The sequence below is a fragment of the Oryzias melastigma genome, linkage group LG6 (assembly GCF_002922805.2).
Source record: "Oryzias melastigma strain HK-1 linkage group LG6, ASM292280v2, whole genome shotgun sequence".
Lineage (NCBI taxonomy): Eukaryota > Metazoa > Chordata > Actinopteri > Beloniformes > Adrianichthyidae > Oryzias > Oryzias melastigma.
This window is the reverse complement of record NC_050517.1, coordinates 19,515,177-19,538,147: the sequence shown is the minus strand read 5'-3', so window position 1 is coordinate 19,538,147 and position 22,971 is coordinate 19,515,177. Positions and strand designations below refer to the sequence as shown.

At 36.6% G+C, this 22,971-nt stretch overlaps 2 protein-coding genes across 5 annotated transcripts in view; one reads left to right on the top strand and one right to left on the bottom strand.

Annotated features, from left to right (window-relative positions):
• fkbp16 (FKBP prolyl isomerase 16) overlaps nucleotides 1-13,184 on the top strand; it is a 37,645-nt gene extending 24,461 nt beyond the window's left edge. For all 4 annotated transcript variants that reach the window (XM_036212385.1, XM_036212386.1, XM_036212384.1 and 1 more), the window contains 5 exons: nucleotides 9,492-9,709; nucleotides 10,840-11,021; nucleotides 11,210-11,287; nucleotides 12,656-12,793; nucleotides 12,863-13,184. In XM_036212385.1, coding sequence (XP_036068278.1) covers nucleotides 9,492-9,709; nucleotides 10,840-11,021; nucleotides 11,210-11,287; nucleotides 12,656-12,793; nucleotides 12,863-12,949 — 703 coding nt within the window. In that variant the 3' untranslated portion in view covers nucleotides 12,950-13,184. The remainder of the gene's footprint in view (nucleotides 1-9,491; nucleotides 9,710-10,839; nucleotides 11,022-11,209; nucleotides 11,288-12,655; nucleotides 12,794-12,862) is intronic.
• zgc:162879 (ras and EF-hand domain-containing protein) overlaps nucleotides 13,025-22,971 on the bottom strand; it is an 11,075-nt gene continuing 1,128 nt past the window's right edge. The window contains exons 2-17 of the mRNA XM_024282773.2: nucleotides 20,266-20,418; nucleotides 18,114-18,204; nucleotides 17,453-17,548; nucleotides 16,050-16,127; nucleotides 15,848-15,963; nucleotides 15,704-15,772; nucleotides 15,515-15,596; nucleotides 15,363-15,433; nucleotides 15,101-15,269; nucleotides 14,901-15,002; nucleotides 14,668-14,812; nucleotides 14,331-14,412; nucleotides 14,076-14,190; nucleotides 13,887-14,000; nucleotides 13,739-13,815; nucleotides 13,025-13,661 (exon numbers count right to left, since the gene is read on the bottom strand). Coding sequence (XP_024138541.1) covers nucleotides 13,559-13,661; nucleotides 13,739-13,815; nucleotides 13,887-14,000; nucleotides 14,076-14,190; nucleotides 14,331-14,412; nucleotides 14,668-14,812; nucleotides 14,901-15,002; nucleotides 15,101-15,269; nucleotides 15,363-15,433; nucleotides 15,515-15,596; nucleotides 15,704-15,772; nucleotides 15,848-15,963; nucleotides 16,050-16,127; nucleotides 17,453-17,548; nucleotides 18,114-18,204; nucleotides 20,266-20,418 — 1,663 coding nt within the window. The 3' untranslated portion in view covers nucleotides 13,025-13,558. The remainder of the gene's footprint in view (nucleotides 13,662-13,738; nucleotides 13,816-13,886; nucleotides 14,001-14,075; nucleotides 14,191-14,330; nucleotides 14,413-14,667; nucleotides 14,813-14,900; nucleotides 15,003-15,100; nucleotides 15,270-15,362; nucleotides 15,434-15,514; nucleotides 15,597-15,703; nucleotides 15,773-15,847; nucleotides 15,964-16,049; nucleotides 16,128-17,452; nucleotides 17,549-18,113; nucleotides 18,205-20,265; nucleotides 20,419-22,971) is intronic.

The window sequence follows — 22,971 nt, the reverse complement described above, 5'->3', positions numbered from 1 at the left end:
TGCCATGTCTGGTACAGCATCTGGTAGTGTGTTCAGTGCCAGGTTAGGGTAGCAGTACGGGGTCCGATTACCAGTACTAGATGTGTCCCGAGGACCAGTCCGCGTCTTGTACCGCATCCAGTAATGTATCTGGTAACGTATCCAGTAATGCATCTGGTAACGCATCCAGTAAGGCATCTGGTAACGCATCCAGTAAGGCATCTGGTAACGCATCCAGTAATGCATCTGGTAACGCATCCAGTAATGCATCTGGTAACGCATCCAGTAATGCATCTGGTAACGCATCCAGTAATGCATCTGGTAACGCATCCAGTAATGCATCTGGTAACGCATCCAGTAATGCATCTGGTAACGCATCCAGTAATGCATCTGGTAACGCATCCAGTAATGCATCTGGTAACGCATCCAGTAATGCATCTGGTAACGCATCCAGTAATGCATCTGGTAACGCATCCAGTAATGCATCTGGTAACGCATCCAGTAATGCATCTGGTAACGCATCCAGTAATGCATCTGGTAACGCATCCAGTAATGCATCTGGTAACGCATCCAGTAATGCATCTGGTAACGCATCCAGTAATGCATCTGGTAACGCATCCAGTAATGCATCTGGTAACGCATCCAGTAATGCATCTGGTAACGCATCCAGTAATGCATCTGGTAACGCATCCAGTAATGCATCTGGTAACGCATCCAGTAATGCATCTGGTAACGCATCCAGTAATGCATCTGGTAACGCATCCAGTAATGCATCTGGTAACGCATCCAGTAATGCATCTGGTAACGCATCCAGTAATGCATCTGGTAACGCATCCAGTAATGCATCTGGTAACGCATCCAGTAATGCATCTGGTAACGCATCCAGTAATGCATCTGGTAACGCATCCAGTAATGCATCTGGTAACGCATCCAGTAATGCATCTGGTAACGCATCCAGTAATGCATCTGGTAACGCATCCAGTAATGCATCTGGTAACGCATCCGGTACCACATTCGGTACTGCATCCCAAAGGTTGCTGACCCTTGATTTTATGAACTACCAGCATTTAAAACAACGATGAGTTGGGGACACCCAAAAACATCCAAAAGTGACGCGGAGGGGTCCTCAGAAAAATGTCAATGAGACATGTTGGGAATGAGAATGACAGACTGGTGACCGGTCCAGGGTGTACCCTGCCTTCACTCACAGTAGCTGAGACATTCTGGCAACCCCATGACCTTGATAGGGACATAGTGGGTAAAGAAAATATATGATTGCAAAAGTAGTTTAGCATTTCCCTTATTTTTACGTACTCATACAATGCAGTCTATTTTTTAACAGACCCATAGACTTTTTGTTTGTATGTACCTCTTTATGTAAGACAACTTCATACACAAGACTCAGTATAACTTTGCAAAGCAGCCTCTGTAATCAGAATGTTTTGACTGACCAGGAGTCTGCTGAAAAAGTCTCTGTATTTGTAGAAAATAGTGCAAGCGTAGAATATTGCGTAACAGAAGTAGAATTTAGCTCTTGGTGTGTGTGTTGCAAAACAAATGTACCTTAAAATGAAGATAAAAATGAAAAATATCAGGAGCATGTGTAACAGGAGGCCTAGTCAAGTAGCACAAATCTAAAGTTTCTCTGAATTATTGATGAGTTATGCAGGTTATTCTCTGTGTAACTTTCCAAATCATAAACTTCTCCAAAACAACAAGTGCATTCAAGTTTTGTTTGATAACACACAAACTCTTCATGTTGTAAGGTAACGGTTTCACCTGAAGATGTAGGACAGTTCATGGAAATATGGTTGATGAAAGGGATTTTCAATCAGAAGAAACTTAGCCGTGATGCATGATGGGTACCACTCAATTATATTTAACAGGGTTCTAACAATGTGCCAGCCCCCTAACCATAAACGTTATTAGCTATAATAATACATTTTAAAAAATGATCAAAAAAGGCTAAATTGTATTGCAAATCAGTAAAAAAAATATATCCTCTAATCGCATTTATAATCATGAAGTTCCAACAAAAACATCAAAGTGAACAGCCTTCTCTGATAAGAATCAACAGTAAATGACCCCTATAGATGCTCATCCAGACAGTTGTGTAATTATGCTGGATTCTTGTTTTTCTTGTTTTTATGGGTTATCTCAGCCCTCTCTGACCCTTTTCAACCGGAGTTATCAGTGTGATCTAGTATGGCTTAAGGTTCACTGCCTCCACATTACTGACTGCACAGGGTTAACCCTGATGTTACCTTCTAAGCCACAAATCCTGCTTTAGTGCAAAGTCCAGTTAGTGAGCTGCAGTGAATGCTTGAGAAAGTGGCTGGATTCTGGACCTGTTTTAGTGTCTTTTGTGCTGTCAGAGATGCAAACGACACCAGTAAACTCACCTTTTTTTGTTTTAATAGAATCGGGTTTTCATTTTATCCAACATTGACCTCTGTCTGTATACTGAAGTTGCTTTTTTTTTTTTTTTCTTTTTTGGTTTTCTCCCCCTTAATTTTGACCTGACGGATTGTTTTAGAAATTAATATTTTCTTTTCAAGTTTATCTATTTAAATACGTTGTCAGTAATTGCAGGATTAGTCCCTTGAGATTACATATCTCGTTTTGGAAGGGCTCCTCCTTTAGATTTATTTAAAAAAAAAATGAGTAGAGTTAAAATACAAATTATGATACAGGTTAGGGATAAAACTGACACAAGCACACACATAATTAGCCATTTGGGGGCCCCAGGCAAACAGTAACATGGGCCTCTGCAGCACTTGTAGTAATAGATTTAGTCAGGTTTTATTTAAAATACTTAAAAATTATGAAGCAAAATAAAAAAAAAATTAAAAAAAAAACTACATTTTTTTACATTCCCTACCTTGCCTTTTGTCTCCTTTTCTGTCCCTTTTCTTATAATCAAGTATTAGAACCAGCATGGAAGAAAACAATTTTATAAATATTTAAGAACAAAGTAGTAAAATTATTGGCATGAACAAAATCATACATTTATAAATTAAAGAGTTGTAATTTTAAAATGTTCAAAATAAAGTTGTAATTTTTTGAAACTTATGACAGAATATTATGGTCACAAAAAAAGTTACAAAATTAAAATGTATAAATTTACGACTCTTAATTTCGTAAATGTACAAGTTTTTTAATGTATGTTTACGACTTTTAATCACATGAATTTCCCTTTTTTCTCTTGTAAATATAAAGTTGTGAATTATTTTTATTTTTTTGTTGTTTGTAAACTGGCCCTAATACTCCGTCATGGATTGTAAAGTTATACAGTTACAAAAACGTTTTAAAAGTACTGTTCAGTTGTCTGTTGAAACATTTTAAAAGCTAAATGGGACATTTTCTTTAGAAGAAAAAAAATCCTTGTAAAATTACAACTTTTCTCTCAAAATTTTACAACCTTTTTTCCTAAAATTTTGACTATTTTATCCTAATTGTATGACTTTATTTTGGTAAATTTTGACTTTTTTGTAACATTTTGTCATAATTCTGTTTTTCTTTTTTGTTTTCTGCAATTGCTGCCACAAATATCTTAATTTGTTTTTTCATGTTATCATTCTTTTTGTTATTTTTTTTCCCTTCGAAAAGTCTTTCTTATTTTTTTGTTGTTTCTTATGATGGAATATTCCATTGCTGCTTGAGCGGGGGGAGGACGAAACACTTAAGCATTTTGATGCCTTTTCTTAGGTTTTATGACATAGTTAGATACTAATAGTCATGGGAATTATTTTAGACATTTTTGTTAAATATTTAGATTGGAGCCCCGAGGTGTTGGGGGCAATCGCCCGTCTTTGCATCATGATAAGTCCGCCTCTGCACATGCATCTACGAACACAACAGCTCTCATTTTTACCTCTCATCCCAAAACATGTTTTCAATCAACTTAACATAAAATAAACTAAAAACCCCTAAACAAACTCTAAAGCAACACAAAATGAATTTACATTTAGCCTGCTATAAACTAAAGTCTTAATTATTTGCTCTACATGGTTCAGGAAAGCCCTTCAAAGTTTTTGAAGAAACAAACTGTGTGTTTACTCAAATAGGGGTTTTCTGCACCTGCCTGCCGTTCCCTTTGTCTCCAGCTTCCTGTTTTCAGGGACACATGGTGAGAGCATTTGCCACGTCTCCAGCTACTGAAAATCCCTTCAATACGTTCAAAACTCTTGAAAATTATTTTCATTTTCTGTTAATAATCTCAAATATCAAACTTTTATGGAAACGTTGTTTTGATCTTTGTTAGGTTTTCTGTTAGGAGTGTTTTTTCCTCCTTAAATGACTTTATGGTGGGTGTTTTACATTTGTCTGAAAGACCAAAGAGAACATTTTATGGAACCTTCTGGATAAACTAGATTTAGTTTACATAAATAAAAGCACATGGTCCACAATAGACCCAATTTAAGTTTTAAAAAGATGCTGAAGTCTCTTAAATGGAAAGATGAAAGCTTTTCTGGTGGAAGCAAATGAGCAGAAACTGTTAAATCCCAGTTTCTGAGACAGCCTCCCTCTTCTGGAGAAATGTGAACGGAGGGCTGAGGGAGACGAACCGACTCGTTTTGTGGACGCTGACCAGCGCTGTGCTTGCAGGTTCAGGTTTCACGGGGTTTTTTGCAAACGGATCCAGCCACTGTTTCCTGTTTGCACTAATAAGACCCCAGGGGCTCATTGGCTGAGCAATGTGCAGGAGCCCATTGGTGTTAGGCTTATCACCGGTGACCCGCATGACATCTTAACCCTTATAGATCTGACCGCAAGCTGTGTTTTAAATTACCACTCAACAGCTCATCACTTTGATGTGATTTAACAGATAATAGAAGTTAATTTTTCCCCTTCGGTTTCTCGCCGTTTAATCCATCCGGGATGCCGTTGCGTTTTTCACATGATCATGAGGACATCTTGGTTTGGAGGGCGCGTCTGTGTGAAGGATAACTCACCGTTTGTGTGTATGATTGAAACTCAGGATGGGGATGTGGCACATTTACTTTATTTTGTCTGCACTTGAGCAGAAACAGGAGTGAGTCATCTCTCCCCAGATGTGTCTCATTTTGTGTGAGTCACGAACAGTGAAGTGGATGTTTCCCCCGCATGAAGAGAATCGATACCCGACGAGATGATGAGGGAAAGGGTTAAAAGGAGCTGTTTGCAAACACTGACCACCTCTAAACGCTACTCAGATATTCTGTCTGACGGTAACTGGAGAAATAACACATTTTTCCAACATAAATGTAGTTATAATAGAAATAAAAATGGTTTATTATTCAATACATTGCATTTTTGAAAAAGATTTTGTTCTGTCAACCGTTACCACATAAATACATTTATTTTAACCAATTAACCTGCAAATAAAGTAAAGATTCTGAATAGAACTTCTAGTTGGAGGGTAATCTATTTGAAATATTTCTATTTTGTTTAAGATGATGTTTCTCTTTTTTTTTTTGAGTAAAATTATGCAAACTGATGTGTTTATGGCTCCTATTGTTTGCAAATTATCTGTCCGAAAGCAGTTCCTCCTCCTTTGAGCTGAAAAAAAAAAAAAACTAATCCAGTTTACTGTACATGTTCTCTTGTTAGTACAGTCAAATGTATCCTAGATTAGAACAGATGCAGGAAAGTAAAGGAAAAACTTTTATTGATTAAGATTATTTTTGGAGCTCATGTTAAATACAAAATTAAAATTTTGAGAAGTCAGAGGGCAGAGTTTCCTCAAATTACACTGTAAAATGTGAAACATTGGATCAATTAACTAAAGTTCTGTAATTTATTACATTTAAAAATATTACTTTTTAGTTTTTTGTTAGTTTTAAAACTTTTAATTTGATTTAAACTAATATTTTTAAATGTAACAAACTACAAAACTTGTGTTAATTGATTCGACATTTCACTTTTTTAGTGTAAGCCACATTGTGAGTAGATTTTACCAAAAAACAGTGGCATTTTAGACAAATTTGGGTATGGAGTAAACTTCAATTTGTTTTTTTTTTGTTTGTTTTGCTTTGTAGTAGCTGCCAAACAAAAGTACACTATTAAAAAGTGAGACATTGGATCAATTAACAAAAGTTCTTTAATTTTTCCGTTTAAAATTATTAGTCTTCATTAAATTAACATTTTGAGTTGATGGTTTACTCAATTTAGAAATGTACTTCGATAAAAACTAATATTTTTATTTTTAAAAATTACAGAGCTTTTGTTAATTGATCAACAAGCACATTCAGATTTGGGGAAAATGCTGCTCTGTTGTAATGACTGAAAAGCTTTTCTGCAGGCACCACCACACAATGAAATGTACCATAAATATCACTAAAGGATACCAACAAGAGGATAATTTAGGAAATAAAAAATTGTGAAGTTGCCTTCAAAGTTGCATAATTACGTAAAAAGTTCTCATTTCTTTCTATGCTATTTTAAAAACTAACTACTGTACACACTGCTGTTCTTGCTTACCACTCTGATCATTAATGTGATCTATTGTAAAAGTGTTCCTAGTGGTTTTCTAATTTCGATTATTCTGTTCTTAGGTAAAGCAAAAAAGCTAGTGTTGTTTTCTAGGACATAGTTTCCACAGAGCGGCAGTTGTTCATTAAAAATTTGCGGTGGAGTAAGCCCGCCTTAACTTCCCATCATCCATCTGTTTACTCCTACCAGCTCACAGCCCCTCACACCCCAAACCTGACATTAGCAGTGTCACAAAAACAGTGAGCAAAATTAGAATTATCCAGCTCAAACAAAGATGTACAAGTGGGTTGATCAGAATGGAACAGATCAGGGACCCAACAACCACAAATAAAGTTTTTTTTTTTTTCTTTTAAAGCTGCTTTTTGAGCAAATTCACTATAAAAAAAGAAATACACTGAAATGCATTTTTAGCTTCATTTTATTACATGAACATGCTAAAAAAACATTATCAGAGTGGGTCTTCAGTTAATGTCTGACAACATGTTTTATACAGAATTGACTTTTTACAATAGCGGACACCTCAGGAAAATGCATTAGTTTACCTTTGAGTTGTTAAATCGACTACAAATGTCATTTCAAGGCACCAACACGGCTTACTTCTTAAGAAATGAGTCCAGATTACAGCAAATTTCTTTTAAAAAAGGCTATTTTTGGAAGTTCGACCTAAACCAAGTTTACGCAGGAAGGTTTGCTCATTGTTACATAACACACACCTTAATATTGTGTAACACTGTCAGATAAAAGCAATAAAGTGTCTAGTAACACAAAACACACATTTTAAAAGTCACATGATACTGACTGATATAAAAGGTCCAAATTGGTTAGGAGCTGATGTGTTTTCTCACTACACTGCCATCTTTATAGCAGGAAAAACACATTTAAATTCACATTTTGAGTTTTAGGATGAAAGCATGGAAGCTTCAATCATCTGTCCCGGGTCTCTGAGGACTGGGATCCCCTCAGACGACGGCTGAGGCCTGTAAACATGGCGGAGAAGGAGTCATCTGATCCCACCTGCTGACAGAGCCGCGTGCTAACAGGGAATACAGCTAATTCTTAGACAAACATAAATCGTGTTGCTGAAACAACCAGTTTGAATAATTCATGACCCGACACGGCTCCCAGCGCTATCGTTTTGCAGGAAACCCCCCACAACGTGCAGGAAGCCGAACTTCCTTTGGTGTAAATTTAATTGTTTGCTCTTTTATTGGAACAAACGGAATCCTTCTGAAAGTTTACACATTTGCAACTGCATTGATGTTGCTGTTTTGATGCTGAAATTACGTTTTTTTTTTTTTTTTTTTTGCAGAAATTCAGTCACTTTTGTTTTGTATTGTTCCTACCAGTAATGTAGTCTTCCACACATGTGTGAATGTTGAAAGCTGAATGTAGCCACTGAAGATGCAAAAACTTGTAGCTGAAGATGCTGAAATTGAAAGCTAATAATGCTGAAGTTGATAGCTAAAAACACTGAGCCTGATAGCTTGCTAAAAATATTAGCTAAAGGCCAAATTAGCCCAAAAAAAATGGAAAAAAATGTCTAATTTAGAATAAAAACTATAATATTAGCTCAACTCCAAATTAGTCTAAACAACTCAAATAAAGTCTAATTTAGCCAAAACGGCTAGCATGAAGCTAAAAATATTAGCTAAATGGCAAATTAACCTTTAAGAAAAAAACAGTAGCTACCAAATTAGCCAATAAAAAGCATGATTGATAAGAAAAATTATGTTTTTCCTCTAATTTACCCATAAATAACCTGAATATGTTTAGCTACAATTTGGATTTTTTTTTCTAAGCAAATAAGACAAAAATGTTACGAATAAAAGAATCAATATAATTTTCAATTAAACAAAATACTAGATGTAAGAGCTCCCAATTAATATTTAAATTTCAAAATAAAACTGAAAAACTAAAATAAGACCATAAAACAAGATATTCTATTAATCAAACGAGGTGTTTGTTAATTTGAACTTTTTTGAAAAAAAAATCTAAACTTTACCTGCACTATCTTAAATTATGTACAACTAAAGCTGAAAAGAGTCAAATGATCAAGCTAAGTGTCACTTATTGGAGAGTTTTTGGTTCCTAGAGTACAGAGGAACGCATGGTTTACCTGCACATTGGGCCTTCATTCATAAAAAAAAGTTTGTGATATTTCTAGCTTGTTCTGACTTCATTGTGATTGAAACTAATCAAAACTGTTCTTTAATGAAAGAAAAACTATTTTTTAAGGTTCCAGCACTGAAGTTTACATTTTATCACCTTAGAAAAAAAACAGTTTATGACATTATTAAAAGAAATATTCACACCTCACTCTTGACCTGACTTTATTACTAATGATTAACCTTTTAATTGTTGTTACACCGTTCATTTTAGTTGAACTTAATTTCTACTTTATTGTTTTGACTGTATTCGTTTTTGTGATGATGCCTTTCAGTCCGGGTCTCCCTGAAAAAAAGAGATCTAATCTCAATGGGATTTCCTGGTAAAATAAAGGTTTAAAAAAAGACAAAAAAACAAACAAAAAAAAACATGGGAACAAGCAAAATTTAAAAAAATATACTTAATTTGAACAGCATTATTTAATTTAATCACTGAATTGGTTTTATTTTAAAGATTTATTTTTTTATAATTTTTTCGAGAAAAAAATTACCTTTTTTTAAGCTAGTAATGAACTAAATTATAAATTAAAATTCTTCCTCTGTTCAATTTAAATCTATTTATGTGTAAATGGTTCATCATAACTATGAAAATGTAGGTTTTATAAAGGAAATTTGACCAAACAAATCAATACTTAATTGAATTCGGATTGAGTTAGTCCTATGACTAATTAGACTCCAAAATTCTATAATTTTTCTAAAAAATGCACTTATGTGTAACAGAAAACTGGTAGGTTTTGATGCCGAAGTGGAGTCAAAATGTCCAGCAAAAGCTATATTATCTACATGACTTCCAAAAGTTTTGCTTGGACAGTTAAAAATGACCAAATGATGGAGTAAATATCATGCCTCCTTTTTCCTTTCTTCGTTTTCTAGAGAGCCTGATATTCCAGCATGGGCTCCTATTCTCTACCAGCTGCAGCTGCAGGACATCAGAGACAAACCAGACCCGCTGGCTCTGCCCATCGCCGACCGCATCCGCATCGGCAACCAGAAACGAGAGCGAGGAAACTTTCATTTCCAGAGGGAGGAATACAGCTTGGCTGCCATGGCTTACTGTGTGGCTCTGGAAGTGCTGACTACTCGCAGCACAGGTATTCCAGCTTTAAAACAATAAATCACTAAAATTGTGTACAAAAAAATAACAATAAAATGGCAAATGATTCCCAGACCGAGCCCACATTTCCCTGCCATCCTTCCACTCCACAGCACCATCAATCTGACCCCATGTATCTCAGCTCATCTGTTTTTACTTGCTTCTTTAGCATAATCAAAGCTAATCAGTTTTCTCCCCTCCGATCGCTTCAATCAATGACGAGGCCGAGAAGAACGGAGAGACGATTGCGGCTGAACAAGTCACTAAAGAGACAAACATGAACTGCTTCATAATGTATTAATGATGGCTGAGCGGTGCGTGACTCCAGAGGGGCACTCGAGAGGGGGGTTCGTCGGAGCATCCTGATCATGTCATTAGAGGATGAGCAGCAGGAGAATATGAGGCAGATAGGCTCTCGTTGGCTTTATTTTACAATTATGAACTCACCAACCAAAAGAAAAAAATTACAAAAACATTAAAAATGTTAAAATCAAGCATTTTACAATGTGATAGAATGTTCCAGAGCAGTAAAAATTTATGTGAATTTCCAAATGTTTTTATTTCTATTCATGCATCAAACTTGTAAAGCAAAAAAAAAAAAATCTGATTTGGTTTGCCAACATAAGATAGTTTTTTCTTTAGAATAAAGCAAAAATACAGATCCAAATCTGGTTTTGAACCCCTAAACCTCTATTGATGCAAATACGCATCAAAACACTTCTGCTCCAAACTTCCCTTAATTTAGCATCTACTGAAAATTAAAAATAACTTTTTATTTTCTTCATAGCTGGAAATAAATTGAAGCATCAATGGGTTAACTCAAATTTACAACTTTATGCATTAACACAGATGTACTCCCAGGACTGCTGACACTCATTACCCAGCATGCTCCAGGTCAAAGGCAACATTCCCTCTTGCTAACGGGAGCTCATTAGTTTGCTCACAAGCTTTTTCAGATCTCCATTTTTGTGTAAAAACGTATTGAACAAATCAAAAATAGAACACAAGTTCTTGGTTTGAGGTTAAGTGACTCCAAGAAAAAGCTAATTGGTCACATTTGTTTATGCTACAATAACAAAATAAAAAATGAGAGTTGTGACGCGACGATCCACATGTCCGTCTCTGCAGATGGCAGCAATGTCGGCACAAAGGCTGAAGAGCAAGAGGTTCAGGAATACAGAGTGAAGTGTTTGAATAATTTGGCCACCACTCAGATCAAGCTGGAGCAGTTCAATGAGGCGCTGCACACCAGCCGGGACGTCCTGACCCTTGAGCCAAACAACGTCAAGGCCCTCTTTCGGGCAGGAAAGGTAGGAGTCCAGTTTTACAAGTTAAAACTTAAAGAAGGAAAAAAAAACTCAAGATGTCATTTTATCTAATCAGATTCTTTTTTTTTAAAAATGGGGAAGTGATAGATTTAGAACCAGCGTGTTTTCCCGTCCATATTGCATGAGAGCTTCAGCCGTGCTCCCTCTGCACTTCTTTCCATCTCTTTCAGCTGCTGTCAGACAAGGGTGAATACAAAGAGGCCATGGAGGTGCTAAAAAAAGCCTTGAAACTGGAGCCTGCCACCAAGGTGAGATTATGTGGGAGAGAAAGTTCCTCCTCTCAACAGGTTTCCTCCCAATCCCGTCAACTAGAAAGCTCCCACACACACACATGCATGTGTCCATCCATACACACTAGAGACGCCACAGCTGCTGCAAACACATGTATCTAGCTATTCCATGGAAACACTATCGGAAAATAAGAAAATTACAGCCTGAAGGATGTTACCGTTTAAAACTATTAGTGCAACAAAGATTAAGTTGAAATCTAGAGCTGGTGTATCCACTAGCTCTGTAGCCAGGGGTGAGTGTGTGGTGTCCTACAGACGCACCAACTTTGGACATTGTTCTCTGTTAAGGGCTGTAACGTCTGGAACCAAATTTGTCAACCATGCACACAGTTGTGATAAAGCCATGTTCTTCTTTCCTAAACTGCATTAACCTGCAAATGTAAAAGTCAGGTTTGGATGCATATCACACCATTTAAATAGTTTTAGTTTTGTAATGTGTGGATTTATGTGTACTTTTTGATCAATTGTATAGAGACTACTCTAATTAACCTTCAAAGTCCTTCTGAATTTTAGTATGTCATTTTTACAGTTGGTTTTATGTGCTTTTGGTGTTTGTCGTTGGCCTACCTCATTCAGGGACAAGAGTTAAAAACTAGATATATAAGCATTCCCTACAACACTCCAAGTGTGAATATTGTAAGCTGAATGTGGTCACTGAAGATCCAGAACTGAAAGCTGAATATGCTGAAATTCATAACTGAAAACATTAAGCCTGATAGCTAACTAAAAATATTAGCTAAATGCCAAATTAGCCTAAAAAACTGGAAAAATAAGTTAAAACAGCTAGTATTAGCCTATTATGCACTCATGAGTAAACTGATTTAAACCTTTAGCCAAATATAAAAATCCAAAAAATGTGTGGAAAAAGAATTAAAAGCCCAAATTTACTTTAACAACAAAGTAAAAAAGGAAGTAGTGTGCCGACAGAGGGCGACAAATAACAAAAAATGAGTAGCAAAAGACATGAGTGTGTTAAACACAAAATTCTAAAATAGTCAAGTTAAAGCCTTTATTTTTATGTAGAGCATTTCCTGCTGTTCAAAACTTTCCATAAAATGTTTACAAGTCATATCTGCTGCTATTACTCTGACTAGACAAACTGACACTGAAAAATGTGTCTGGGATTGACTAGACAAAACAAAAATATGTTTCTTTTTGTAACTTAGTTCTGATATAGAAAATATTTGCATAACTTTAGTTGCTCCATTACAAATGTATTATATTGAAGATACAAATGTCCTTCATTTTTTTCCTTCATCATCTACAAAATAAAAGACTGAAAGTCTGCAGACATATAAACATTAAAACGTTTTTACATTTTCAAAGGCAATCCACGCCGAGTTATCCAAGCTGGTCAAAAGGCAATCGGACGGCAAAGACACCCAGCAATGGAAAGCCAAACCTGCTGAGATACTTGGAGACAACATCAACCCCTTCCTGATTCCCTCCAAGAAGAAACCCTCTGTGAGTCACCGCATTGCACACGCTCAGTACCGTTCAGAGTTGAATGTAAGATCTCGTGTTTTCTTTCAGGGAATTTCATGGAAGTTCATCCTGGGAGCTCTCGTGGTGGCCTTGAGCAGCTTGGTGACATCTGTGATTCTGACTGCAAGAAACTGACATCCTGTGAGGGAGAAAGCAGCACCTCCACTTCTGTTTCATGAGATCTCTACTAAATAATCATCATAGCAGCACTAAAGAGTTTTTTCTTTTTTATTGAGAGTTCCAGTGAGATGTAAAAGGCCACGTGTTTCCTAAAAGATTGTCTTCTCACATCAGACGGTTATAAAACATCAGTTTTCTGAAAATCCTTCATCAGAACACGAGTGCAGGTCACAAAAAATGTGTAAGAAAACCAAAGAAAGAAAAGATGAATGTATTTTTCCTAAAATATACACATTTTTTAAAGAAATGTCATCAAATCTAAAAAGTACTAAATCTAACCTGTTGTGTTTGTTCTTTATTCGTTATTTAAATGTAATAAAATTTCTTATAAACAAATTTACAAAAAATTATAAAACAATCTATAAATTGATAGCTTTGATTGAATGATGTGCGTATATAACTACATTTATAAATGAAAGATCCTTCACACTGACCAAAGACTAAAACTTCATAAAGCTACGTTTCAAGTTTAATGGTAAAAAATATATTAAAGTTTTTTTTAAAAACAGAACAGCTCTGCTCTTCCTTTCAAAGTAAAAGCATACAGTTGCTCAGACAGCAGCGCTACAGTCTACAGCAGCCGTTTACAGTCCTCCTCGAGTTGGTTTCATCGAGCCTGACCTGAGATTCAGACGTTTTCCTCAACTTGACGTTGGCTTTGACCTCTCTGTGGAAAAGGGATAAAGACAGATGCATTTTGGGAGGGAAGCAGATATGCTTCAATAAATGCTGGGCTATTATTACCTTGCAAGGTGCAGAACAGCTTCTACTATGTTGCTTCCATCCTTGGCGCTTGTTTCACAAAACAAGGCACCGTACGCCTGCAAACAGAGCATGTTAGCTCATTTCTTTTCACTTTTAATGTGTCCGGATAGGAATTTAGTAAACTCACCTTTGCTAACTTTTCTCCATCTAAAGTCCTCACGCAGCTGTGAGTTCCTGACAGTTCCCGGAGGTCGACTTTGTTTCCGATGATGCACATGGGGAGTTTGTCATCTGTTGAGTCCTTAAAGAAACATTATAAATGTTCATTTGTTTTTTTGTCAGGTTAAAATGATTCTACACTTGAGCTTCTGTTTACCTGAATCTGATCCACCCACGCTCGGACGTTGAGAAAGCTGCGTTCAGAGGTGACATCGTACAGCAGCAGGACGCCGTGAGCTTTCCGGAAATACGACCGGGCAATACTCCGGAATCTGAGGGAGGAAAACGAACCGTCGTTTTCAGTCTGATAGTTTCTACCGTGCAAACTTCAAATGTTGTTTACACATTCACACTGGAGTGACATTTTCTACGAAACGTTTCCTTGGAAAATGCCCCGGAGGAGGAAGCGTACCTCTCCTGCCCTGCTGTGTCCCATATCTGCAGACTTGTCATCTCCCCATCCACCAGCATCTTTTTTAACTGGAAATCCACGCCTGACAGCAACAACAAAACACATCATCTTATAAAACTTAACGTTTTTGTTTATGAAGACAACTGAAATACATTTCACAAGAACATAAACAGACTTGAGAGATTCTAAAAACAATACGTACACAAAATAAAAAAATATTTAAAATGTATTTTTTTAAGTCTTCACAAAGGTTCAAAACACCTCAGAAGCAGCAGCTTTGGTCTTTTCTCACAGATTGATGTCAGTTTTCAATAAAACGTCCATCTTCAGAACCCACCCAGTGTGCTCTGAAGGTTCTCTCTGAATTCGTTGAGGGTCAGCCGCAGTAGGAAGCTCGACTTCCCGGCTCCAGCATCTCCTGCTAAAACTAGGCGGATCATTGGAGCCGGCTCTGCACCGTCTACAACGCTTTCTGCTTGGGGCTGCAGAAATAAAACCAAAAAAGTGGGTCTAAAACACTAAAATAAATGTTTTGCAGTGGTATCTTTCAAAATAAAAGCTTTTGTTTACTAGTGTGGAGAAGGCAGGAAGTGGTCTTCTCATGGAGGAGGTGAATGAGCTTGCTCTGCTGAGAGTCATCGACACAGCAGCTTCAGATTTCACCTCTGATAACTGTAACAGAGCAGAAAACAAACAAAGTTCCAAAAGGAGGCGGAGTGCTTTACATAACCCTCTTCCACTATTACATGATAGTGCTCGGCTGCTCTGACCTCCACCTCGGAGTAGCTGTGATGCACCGTTTCCACGGAGCTCCTGGCGTCGTCGCTGTCGTAGTCGCTGCCCAAGCTCTCGGTTGTGTCCATCTGCATCGAGACCCCGCTGTCCAGGTACCTTTCAGCCCAGTGTGCCACGTGGGAGACGCTGGAGTTCTGCTCCGAGCTGCACTCAAGCACCGTAAAAGCCGGTGAAATGGACTGGCAGAGATCGGCCCGCGAAGGGGTTTTAGCCGGCGGGAAAAGGACCTGGGCGTACCTGCCGTGGTTGAGCGTGCTTTGTCGTAGAGGCTTCATTTTTCGGGCCGGCATGTCGCTCTCAGGAGACAGCTGGTGGAGGGAAGCATTCATTTAGCTGATTATGAGGAAACCTGTCAGCAGAAAGACAAAAAAAAACACAAAAACACCTACCCTCCTCTTAGATGTAGTCACTTGATTGGCCAAAGCTGAACGCAGTTCGTCATTACTGTCGTACAGCTTCTTATTAATATCCCTGATGACCCAAATATGGAAAAAGTGAAATTTAAAAAGGATTTTCTTACATTGTAATTATTTAAGAATATAATACTAAAACATTAGAAATCATTTAGGCAGACTCACTGCAGGGTCTGGATTTGACTGGAGTAAGTCTCATATTCCATCATCATCCTCTTCAAATCATCCTTCTCTCTGTGAAAATATTGAAATTAAAGTCATTCCCTGATTTTTTTTCTAACAAAATCTAAACTCCGACTCCGGGTTCACCTTTCGTGATGGTCTTTCAGATCTGTGCAGATGTTTTTCATCTTGTCCAGCTCCGAGTGCAGGATGGACACCTCAGTGTTAGCTTGCAGCAGAGAGCATCGTAGCTGCTCGTTCTCCTGATGAGAAGATGTTGCTGCTGAAAACTCTGTCCATCCTTCCTACAAGAAGTCATGACCGAAGATACTGATCAGTGCTCGCTTACCTGCGACAGTTTGTTGATCTTTATTCTGAGTGCAAATGTGTCCTCCCGTGACTTGTGCAGATCAGAGTCCTCTTGACCCTAAAAAAAACAATAATAATAATAATAATTTAGATTTAGGTATCAGTCACTTATTAGTGTCTTTATACCTTCAGGTGCTAAGATTTCAGTCATATCACAACTCCTGCAGCAGTTTGGGGTTCAAAAATGTAATTGTATGCTTAAAGTTAAACTTGTAAAATTATTATTATTATTTTTTAACTATTTAGATTTATTTCACTTTTCAGCATTGCTACACTAAAGTATCTTGAATTTTGTCTCTCAGAACTCTAATAATGGACATAAAACAATTTTACTGGCTAATTGTGTTCTATCCAACCAGCCAAGCTTTGATCAATGTCGCCATCTATAGGACAAAGATTAGAACTGCAGCCACACTTCAAACTAAATATTTTAAAAACACCATTCTTTGCACAAGCTAATTATTACCATTTATAGATAGAAACTTAAATAGAAAAACAACCATAAATCCATTTGTTTATGTCTTTATTATACATGTTTGAGCATTTTATGTAACTTTTTATTGATGGGAGGACATCCACATATGCTGTGTACATAGCATTAAACACTACACCATTACCTCAATTCTTCTAATAACACTTACTTGGTTTTGCATTAGTATTTTAAATAAATTAAAAAAAAAAAGGTCAGAGGCCGTATTTGCCACACTTGACTTTAATATGTTATTAAGATGGTCCTTTTACCAAACACTAAGCTTCATACTTCTTTTTTTAGTGTATGTAGTCCCCCCCCATCAAAAAGATCCATATTTGTTCATTTCCTCCTCAAAACCTTGACCAAAAAAATAAATTTCACTCTAAACGTTTGTCTGATCTACACTGACGTGAGAGGGAAGCCATTTCTAACAAGTTTAGTGTTTTACAGGAAAGAATGCCAAAATTAAGAAAGCTAAGAATGAAAAATGAATGACCAGCATTGGAAATTACACACATGACGTATCAGCAAAGCATCATAAGGAACAGGTTGTACAGCTTTGGAACTGGCAGCTTGTCTCAAGCAGTGCTGTGTTATTAGTATTTTTGTGACATAATCAGACTGCTAAAAATCTGTCAGATATCCTTCTGTTGAACAGAAATGATAAAGGCACATCATTAGAACTGCATGACTGAGGTCCACATTTAAATAAAGCTAGACAAGATGTAAGAACATTTGTCAATGAGAAACAATTTGTTGCAAGTCTACTTCATGTCAATTTTAAATATAACTACAGTTTAAATTTTATTTATCTTAAAAAATATATGTGTTTTGAACATTTTAAAGTCCCAGCTGGACACAATGCAGGTGAGCTTGCTCAAGGACACATTGAGAGCATGTTGGAATCTTACTTTTAACAGTCTGTTGACAGCAGCATGCAGCTCTGCAATCTCATCTTCATACTTCGTCTTCATGGTTGCCATAGCTGCCTCCATCTTCTTTTGTTCCTACAAAAGGCGAAGAACAAAAGCATGAGGAGGGTGCAGACCTGCACAGAAGCTCATATACGGATGGAAGTTCTGTGTGAAGAAAAGCAAACTAAGACTAACTGAGACCCAACTGATCAGAGGGGTTGATGGGAAGTGCGTTGTCCTCTTTCATTGTTATAAGTAAACTTTCCAGAGACAGTAAAGCCACAGATGAGTCAACTTTACATAAAATACAAAACAATATTCTCACTTTTTCACTTTATGTTTAAGGATGTTATGCATCTCACTGACTACACTACCCATAATGCCCCAACAATTCATCAATAAGCCTTCGTAGTTTACCAAACTAAAACATTTTGACAGATTTTTGAGTGCCGTGTAGAACAGAAAATCTGCTCCAGATCAGTAAACACAGAAATTCATTCATGAGGGCTGTAGATATTTGAGGAAAAATTAAGTGCAGATTACAGTCCAAAAAATACAGTCACTTGCTTTTGTTTCTGAAATTTCAAATGTGTACTGTGGAGTATAAACTCCATGACATCTTTCTTTTTCTAGTGAATTCTACAGGTGATGGACTCACCTCTTCTCGCACCCGCTGCTCTGTTTTCACCAGCTGCTGCTGAATATCGTCCTCCATCTCTGCGAGCTGACTGTTGTTCAGCTCGTCCACTCTGACAATGAAGAAAAGCAAAAATCAGTTTTGCTCTCCAAGTCTCTACAAATAACCCAAAAGGAATAAAAAAAAAAAGACAGATCTCCCTTTAAAAAAAGGTAATGAAGCAACAGAAGGAAGAATCCGTGCACGTTGTCATTGTGTCAAAATCATATTTCCCAGAACAGGAAGCAGACACCTCTGTCTGCTGTCATCAGACGAGGAATGAACCAAAACTCAGAGCTCATGGGGGGGTTCTTTGTGACTAAGATGACACAAATGTCCCAAATCTTCACAAATACAATTTCTTAGAAGTTCAATTTAAACTCCTTTATTACAAAAATAAAAAAAAAGTCACATAAAAAAACAGTAAATACTGTGTTAAAGTTTTAAAAACCAAAACAAAGAAAAGCCCATTTAAAAATAGCATCAAATGAAAGGGCGGAGCCGCTCGTTTTTAAGTCTTCCAACTTCCTCAAGGGAGGAATGTCACTTTCCTATAGTGGGAGCCAGCTGAAGCGAAGCGAGCTCGCATGCAACAAAAACACTCACTGTGATGTTTGGAAAGCAGCGCCTTACAATCCACTGCATCGAATGAGAAATGCCATCAATTTAATGACCCATGAATGAATGTTGTTAGGAAGTCTATGAGAGAAAAGCAATAATAGTTTGTGTCTGTGTGTGAGAGAGAACTATTGTCATCACTGCATATTCAAAAAGAAGTGTTCTTTTTAAAATGAAAGTTCCGTGCACGTAAAGGGTCTGCTTTATTTATCTAAATTTATTTTATTTATAAAGGGCCAAGTCACTACATCCAAAGTGCTACACAAATGCCCATGCAGGATTGACGCAGAAGACAGTCTGCATTCTTTTTCTTAATAATGGAACAAAGTACATTAATAAGCGGCAAAGGAGGGGCCTCTTCCGCAAGTTTTCCGTAAGGGTTACCTTGAACAAAGCATAAACCAGGAAGAATTATCTATTTTTTATCTTCTTTTTACTTGGGGGCATGAAACGATCCCCTGGTATTACACAATCTGACGTCCAATATTACAATACAAGGACAGACTTTTGTTCTTTTTGCTGGTAAAGTTTGCATTGTCATGCCACAATAGCACAACATCTTACTGTTCCTGAACATGTGGCACCTTAAATTAAAGGGGGGCTCTATACAGCATCTTTGTTTGTTTATTCCGGAACTCACTATTTCTTCTTCTACAACTATTTGTGGCATTATAGACAGTTCTGTGCACGTCAAAATGATTTCTTACAATCAACCATGTGGCACATGGAAACGTTTGTTACAATCCGATAAAGTTTTTTGGGCCCATGAGCACAGTTTTGTTCTAATCCGATCTTTGATCCCATTGAGGGCATTTGCACATGTAAACGCAGCAAGTGGAAGCTGACGGGCTTTGCTGAAAGGTGAACGACAAAGTAAAACACAGTTAAGTTCAGCATTTTCTCAATTGTTTCTGTGGTTTTATGAATTTTACATGAGGAAACAGAGAGGACAATTTTAAAAACCAAAGACTTTCCCTTCCATCCAGTCAGTCAACCCTGTCATATATCTGGATTTGTTGTGTTTACATAAGAGGCTTGTTTTACTTTTACTTTTAGAATTGACAATATATATATATATATATATATATATGTATATCACTGTTTTTATTCATGTATTTCATGAACTAGAATATGACATGCATGTAAAGGCTAGTTTTTTTTTCTTCAGTTCAAGTGAAAATAAAGTGCTTAATTTTACTATTTCAATATAATTTTATTTTCTTAACATTTTCTTTAAACAAAATACTAATAATTTCAAGTTTTCATAACATTTTATTGGTGACTTGCATAAATTTAGCTTTCAGAGCACAACTTTTATTTTGAAAAACCACTCAAATGTGACATGAAGCTGTAAATATCAAACTTTAAAATGAATGTTCAGAATTGTGTCTTTTTTGAATGGAGCATTGAAAGTCTGATTATTTATCCACAAAACTTTCATCAACTTTTCTTCTACATGACAGCTCTGAGTTTTGAGGAAGGAGAGCAGGTTTTTTTTATTTATTTTTTTCCTTACAGCTTCAGACTGGTCTCCAGGCGTTCACACTGCTGTTTGGTTTCCAGGCTCTGACTGACGACAGCCTGGATGACTTCCTCGTACGCTCTCAGAAGAGTGGTGTTTGCAGAGGCGTGGAGGGCTCGGTGAAGATCAGCCAGCTGCTCCCTGAGACTATAAAGATGAGATCAAGTAATTATGACCAGAGTTAAACATGTCTGTGGAAATAAGCAATGTCCCTTTAGTGTGCTGCTGCAAACTTTTTCTTAAAGTTAAAAAAAAGACTTTTTGAAGCATGTGGATTGAGTTTAACAATAATTATTTTACGGCAACACTTTAAACATATTCATTTGTAAATGAAAAATGCATCCAATCCATTTGACCAGGACTTCACCAAAACAGATCACACGTGTAAACAAACTGAAAGGGGATTACAACAAAGTGTACCATCTGCATGTACATATTTGCATACAAGATTATTAGGTTTACTTAGCTAAAACTAACAAAACATTGTCATTATTTTTCTCTAATGTGGGCAATAAAGTGAACTGCTAATTTGATTCAGTCTTTTTGGAGTCTGTGTGTAAACATTCCTTTATTAAATATCCAGCGTGCAACACAAATAATGCAAGAAATCAATTTTTTAAAGAAATAAAAACAAATCATTTAGAAGTTTTTCTAAGGAATCTTCAAACAGAATGTCTGATCTAGTTGAACTCTCCAAGGAATTTGGAGAAAGAGCAGCAGAAATTAGATGAATCGGTCGAACGCAAGAACGTAAAAAAAATAAAAAATAAAAAAAATCCATTCATCCACTGAATGTTTGGGATTCTAAAGAGTTATCTGCTGAATTCATGAGAGTAGATGTTGCTGTTAAAGCTCCCAGTGTTCTTAGAAATACCCAGTTGGACCTTGAAGAAAAAATGTTCATCCTTAAAGCATACTCTCCAAAAAATGTAGAAGTTCCAGGATGAATTAGTTAATTTGACAGATCTAAAAGGCATAAATTTAGTTCCAAGAGAAAACTGCAATGCAGTCCTGCCTTTGAGCTCTCAGATCAAAAAGCAGATTGAGCAGGATAGCAAAGCTCAGCTTTAAACTTCTGGGACCTTTTATGTCTTTGAGATTATTTTATGATGATAAATGGAAAAAGACATGATCGCATATTAAATTCCACCTGAAATATCTTTAATCTTCCAGGCTTAAAAAGACAGATACACCACTGTTGGAGTTACAACTTCCTTCATCGTTTCCTTATTGTGCAGAGAGGCTACCCGTTTGACTAAATTCCTCCCTTACCTGGTTCCCAAGAGCAAAAAGGAGGAAGTGTAACCCACTTCCTGTATGTACAGACAGGATGACATCAGTGATGATGTCACGAATGCCTACAGAAGTTTGGGAGTGTAGTTAGTTGGTTTACATTGGTTTTTATTTTACTGATGCTTCAGTTTGTCCTAAATTGAATGTTGAAAATGATTTAAGTGATGGAAATTTTCTAAAAGTGTATTGTTTGTTTAAGAAGTAAAAAAAAGGATTTTCTTCCATGTAATCTATAATATAATGTGCAGGAGGAGGCTACAGGAAGCTTTGCTTCTTTAATGGTGAAGTCTAATTATCTCCTGAGACAAAGGAAACTTTTTAGGGAATTATCCAGATATCAGGAGAAGAAGAGTCCCACTCCAACTATTGTAAAATTGTTCCACATGGTTTTTAAATTATGCAGTTTTCTAAGAAAAATCAAAAAGCTGGTGTCATTTTTAAGACATTTTCTGCACCCCAGGAGGAGCTCATTAGAACTTTTGCCTTTAGATTGTGGGTGGGACTGTTCAGCTAATTTCCTGTTAACCCATTGTTTACATTCTTTCCCGCTAGCTTAGAGCACCTCACAAGCCTAAGTGAACATTAGCGTAGTAAAGAATCAGCAAGCAATGTCTGAGCTAAACAGACCTACAGTTTTGAGCCAGATGGTAGCTTAGACGTGGAAAAAAAAGACCTTAATGGATCCATCTCCCTCTAAGTGGATGCAGTGGAATAGTAGCAGAGAAAGGAGACTTTGCCCCAACCATGTCAGTTCCTGCATTACAAACCTGAGCTTTTTCAGCAACAGGATTTGAATAAAAAATACCCAGAAACACAGTTTAATCTTACAATTATTTTATATATGACATCCATTATAAGAAAAAAATGCTACAAAAATATGATTTAAACAGCAGAGATGATACGTTTTATTATAATCATTCATTCTTTATTTTATTATGTATACTATTCAGAGGTGGAGGTGGAAAAGGGTTCTTCATTGCATTAGTGCCCATGGCTTTGTTAAATCTTGATATGGCTGTGTTAGACTACTTTATATATACCATTTGTAAGGTTGACATTAAAGGAATACATCACCGTTTGATTACATTTTTGTTGCCATTTTTTAAAAATTATTTCTGTATTTTGTTTATTTTTTCCTTTGCCAATAAATGTGTTTTTGCTTATCTTTGTGAACTGTTTTCGATCAATTTTAACAATATGAAAATTTAAACCTTTTGTTTCTTTCTTTTCTAATTTAATCAAGATGTATACTAGAAAATTAAGTGGTGGTGGGAGGGGACTCTTAAATGCATTGGTGCCCCATGGATTTGTTAAATCTTGATATGGCTGTGTCAAGCTACTTTATAACCAGGATTATACCATTCGTAAGCTTGACAATAAAGGAACACATCATTGTTTGATTAGCAG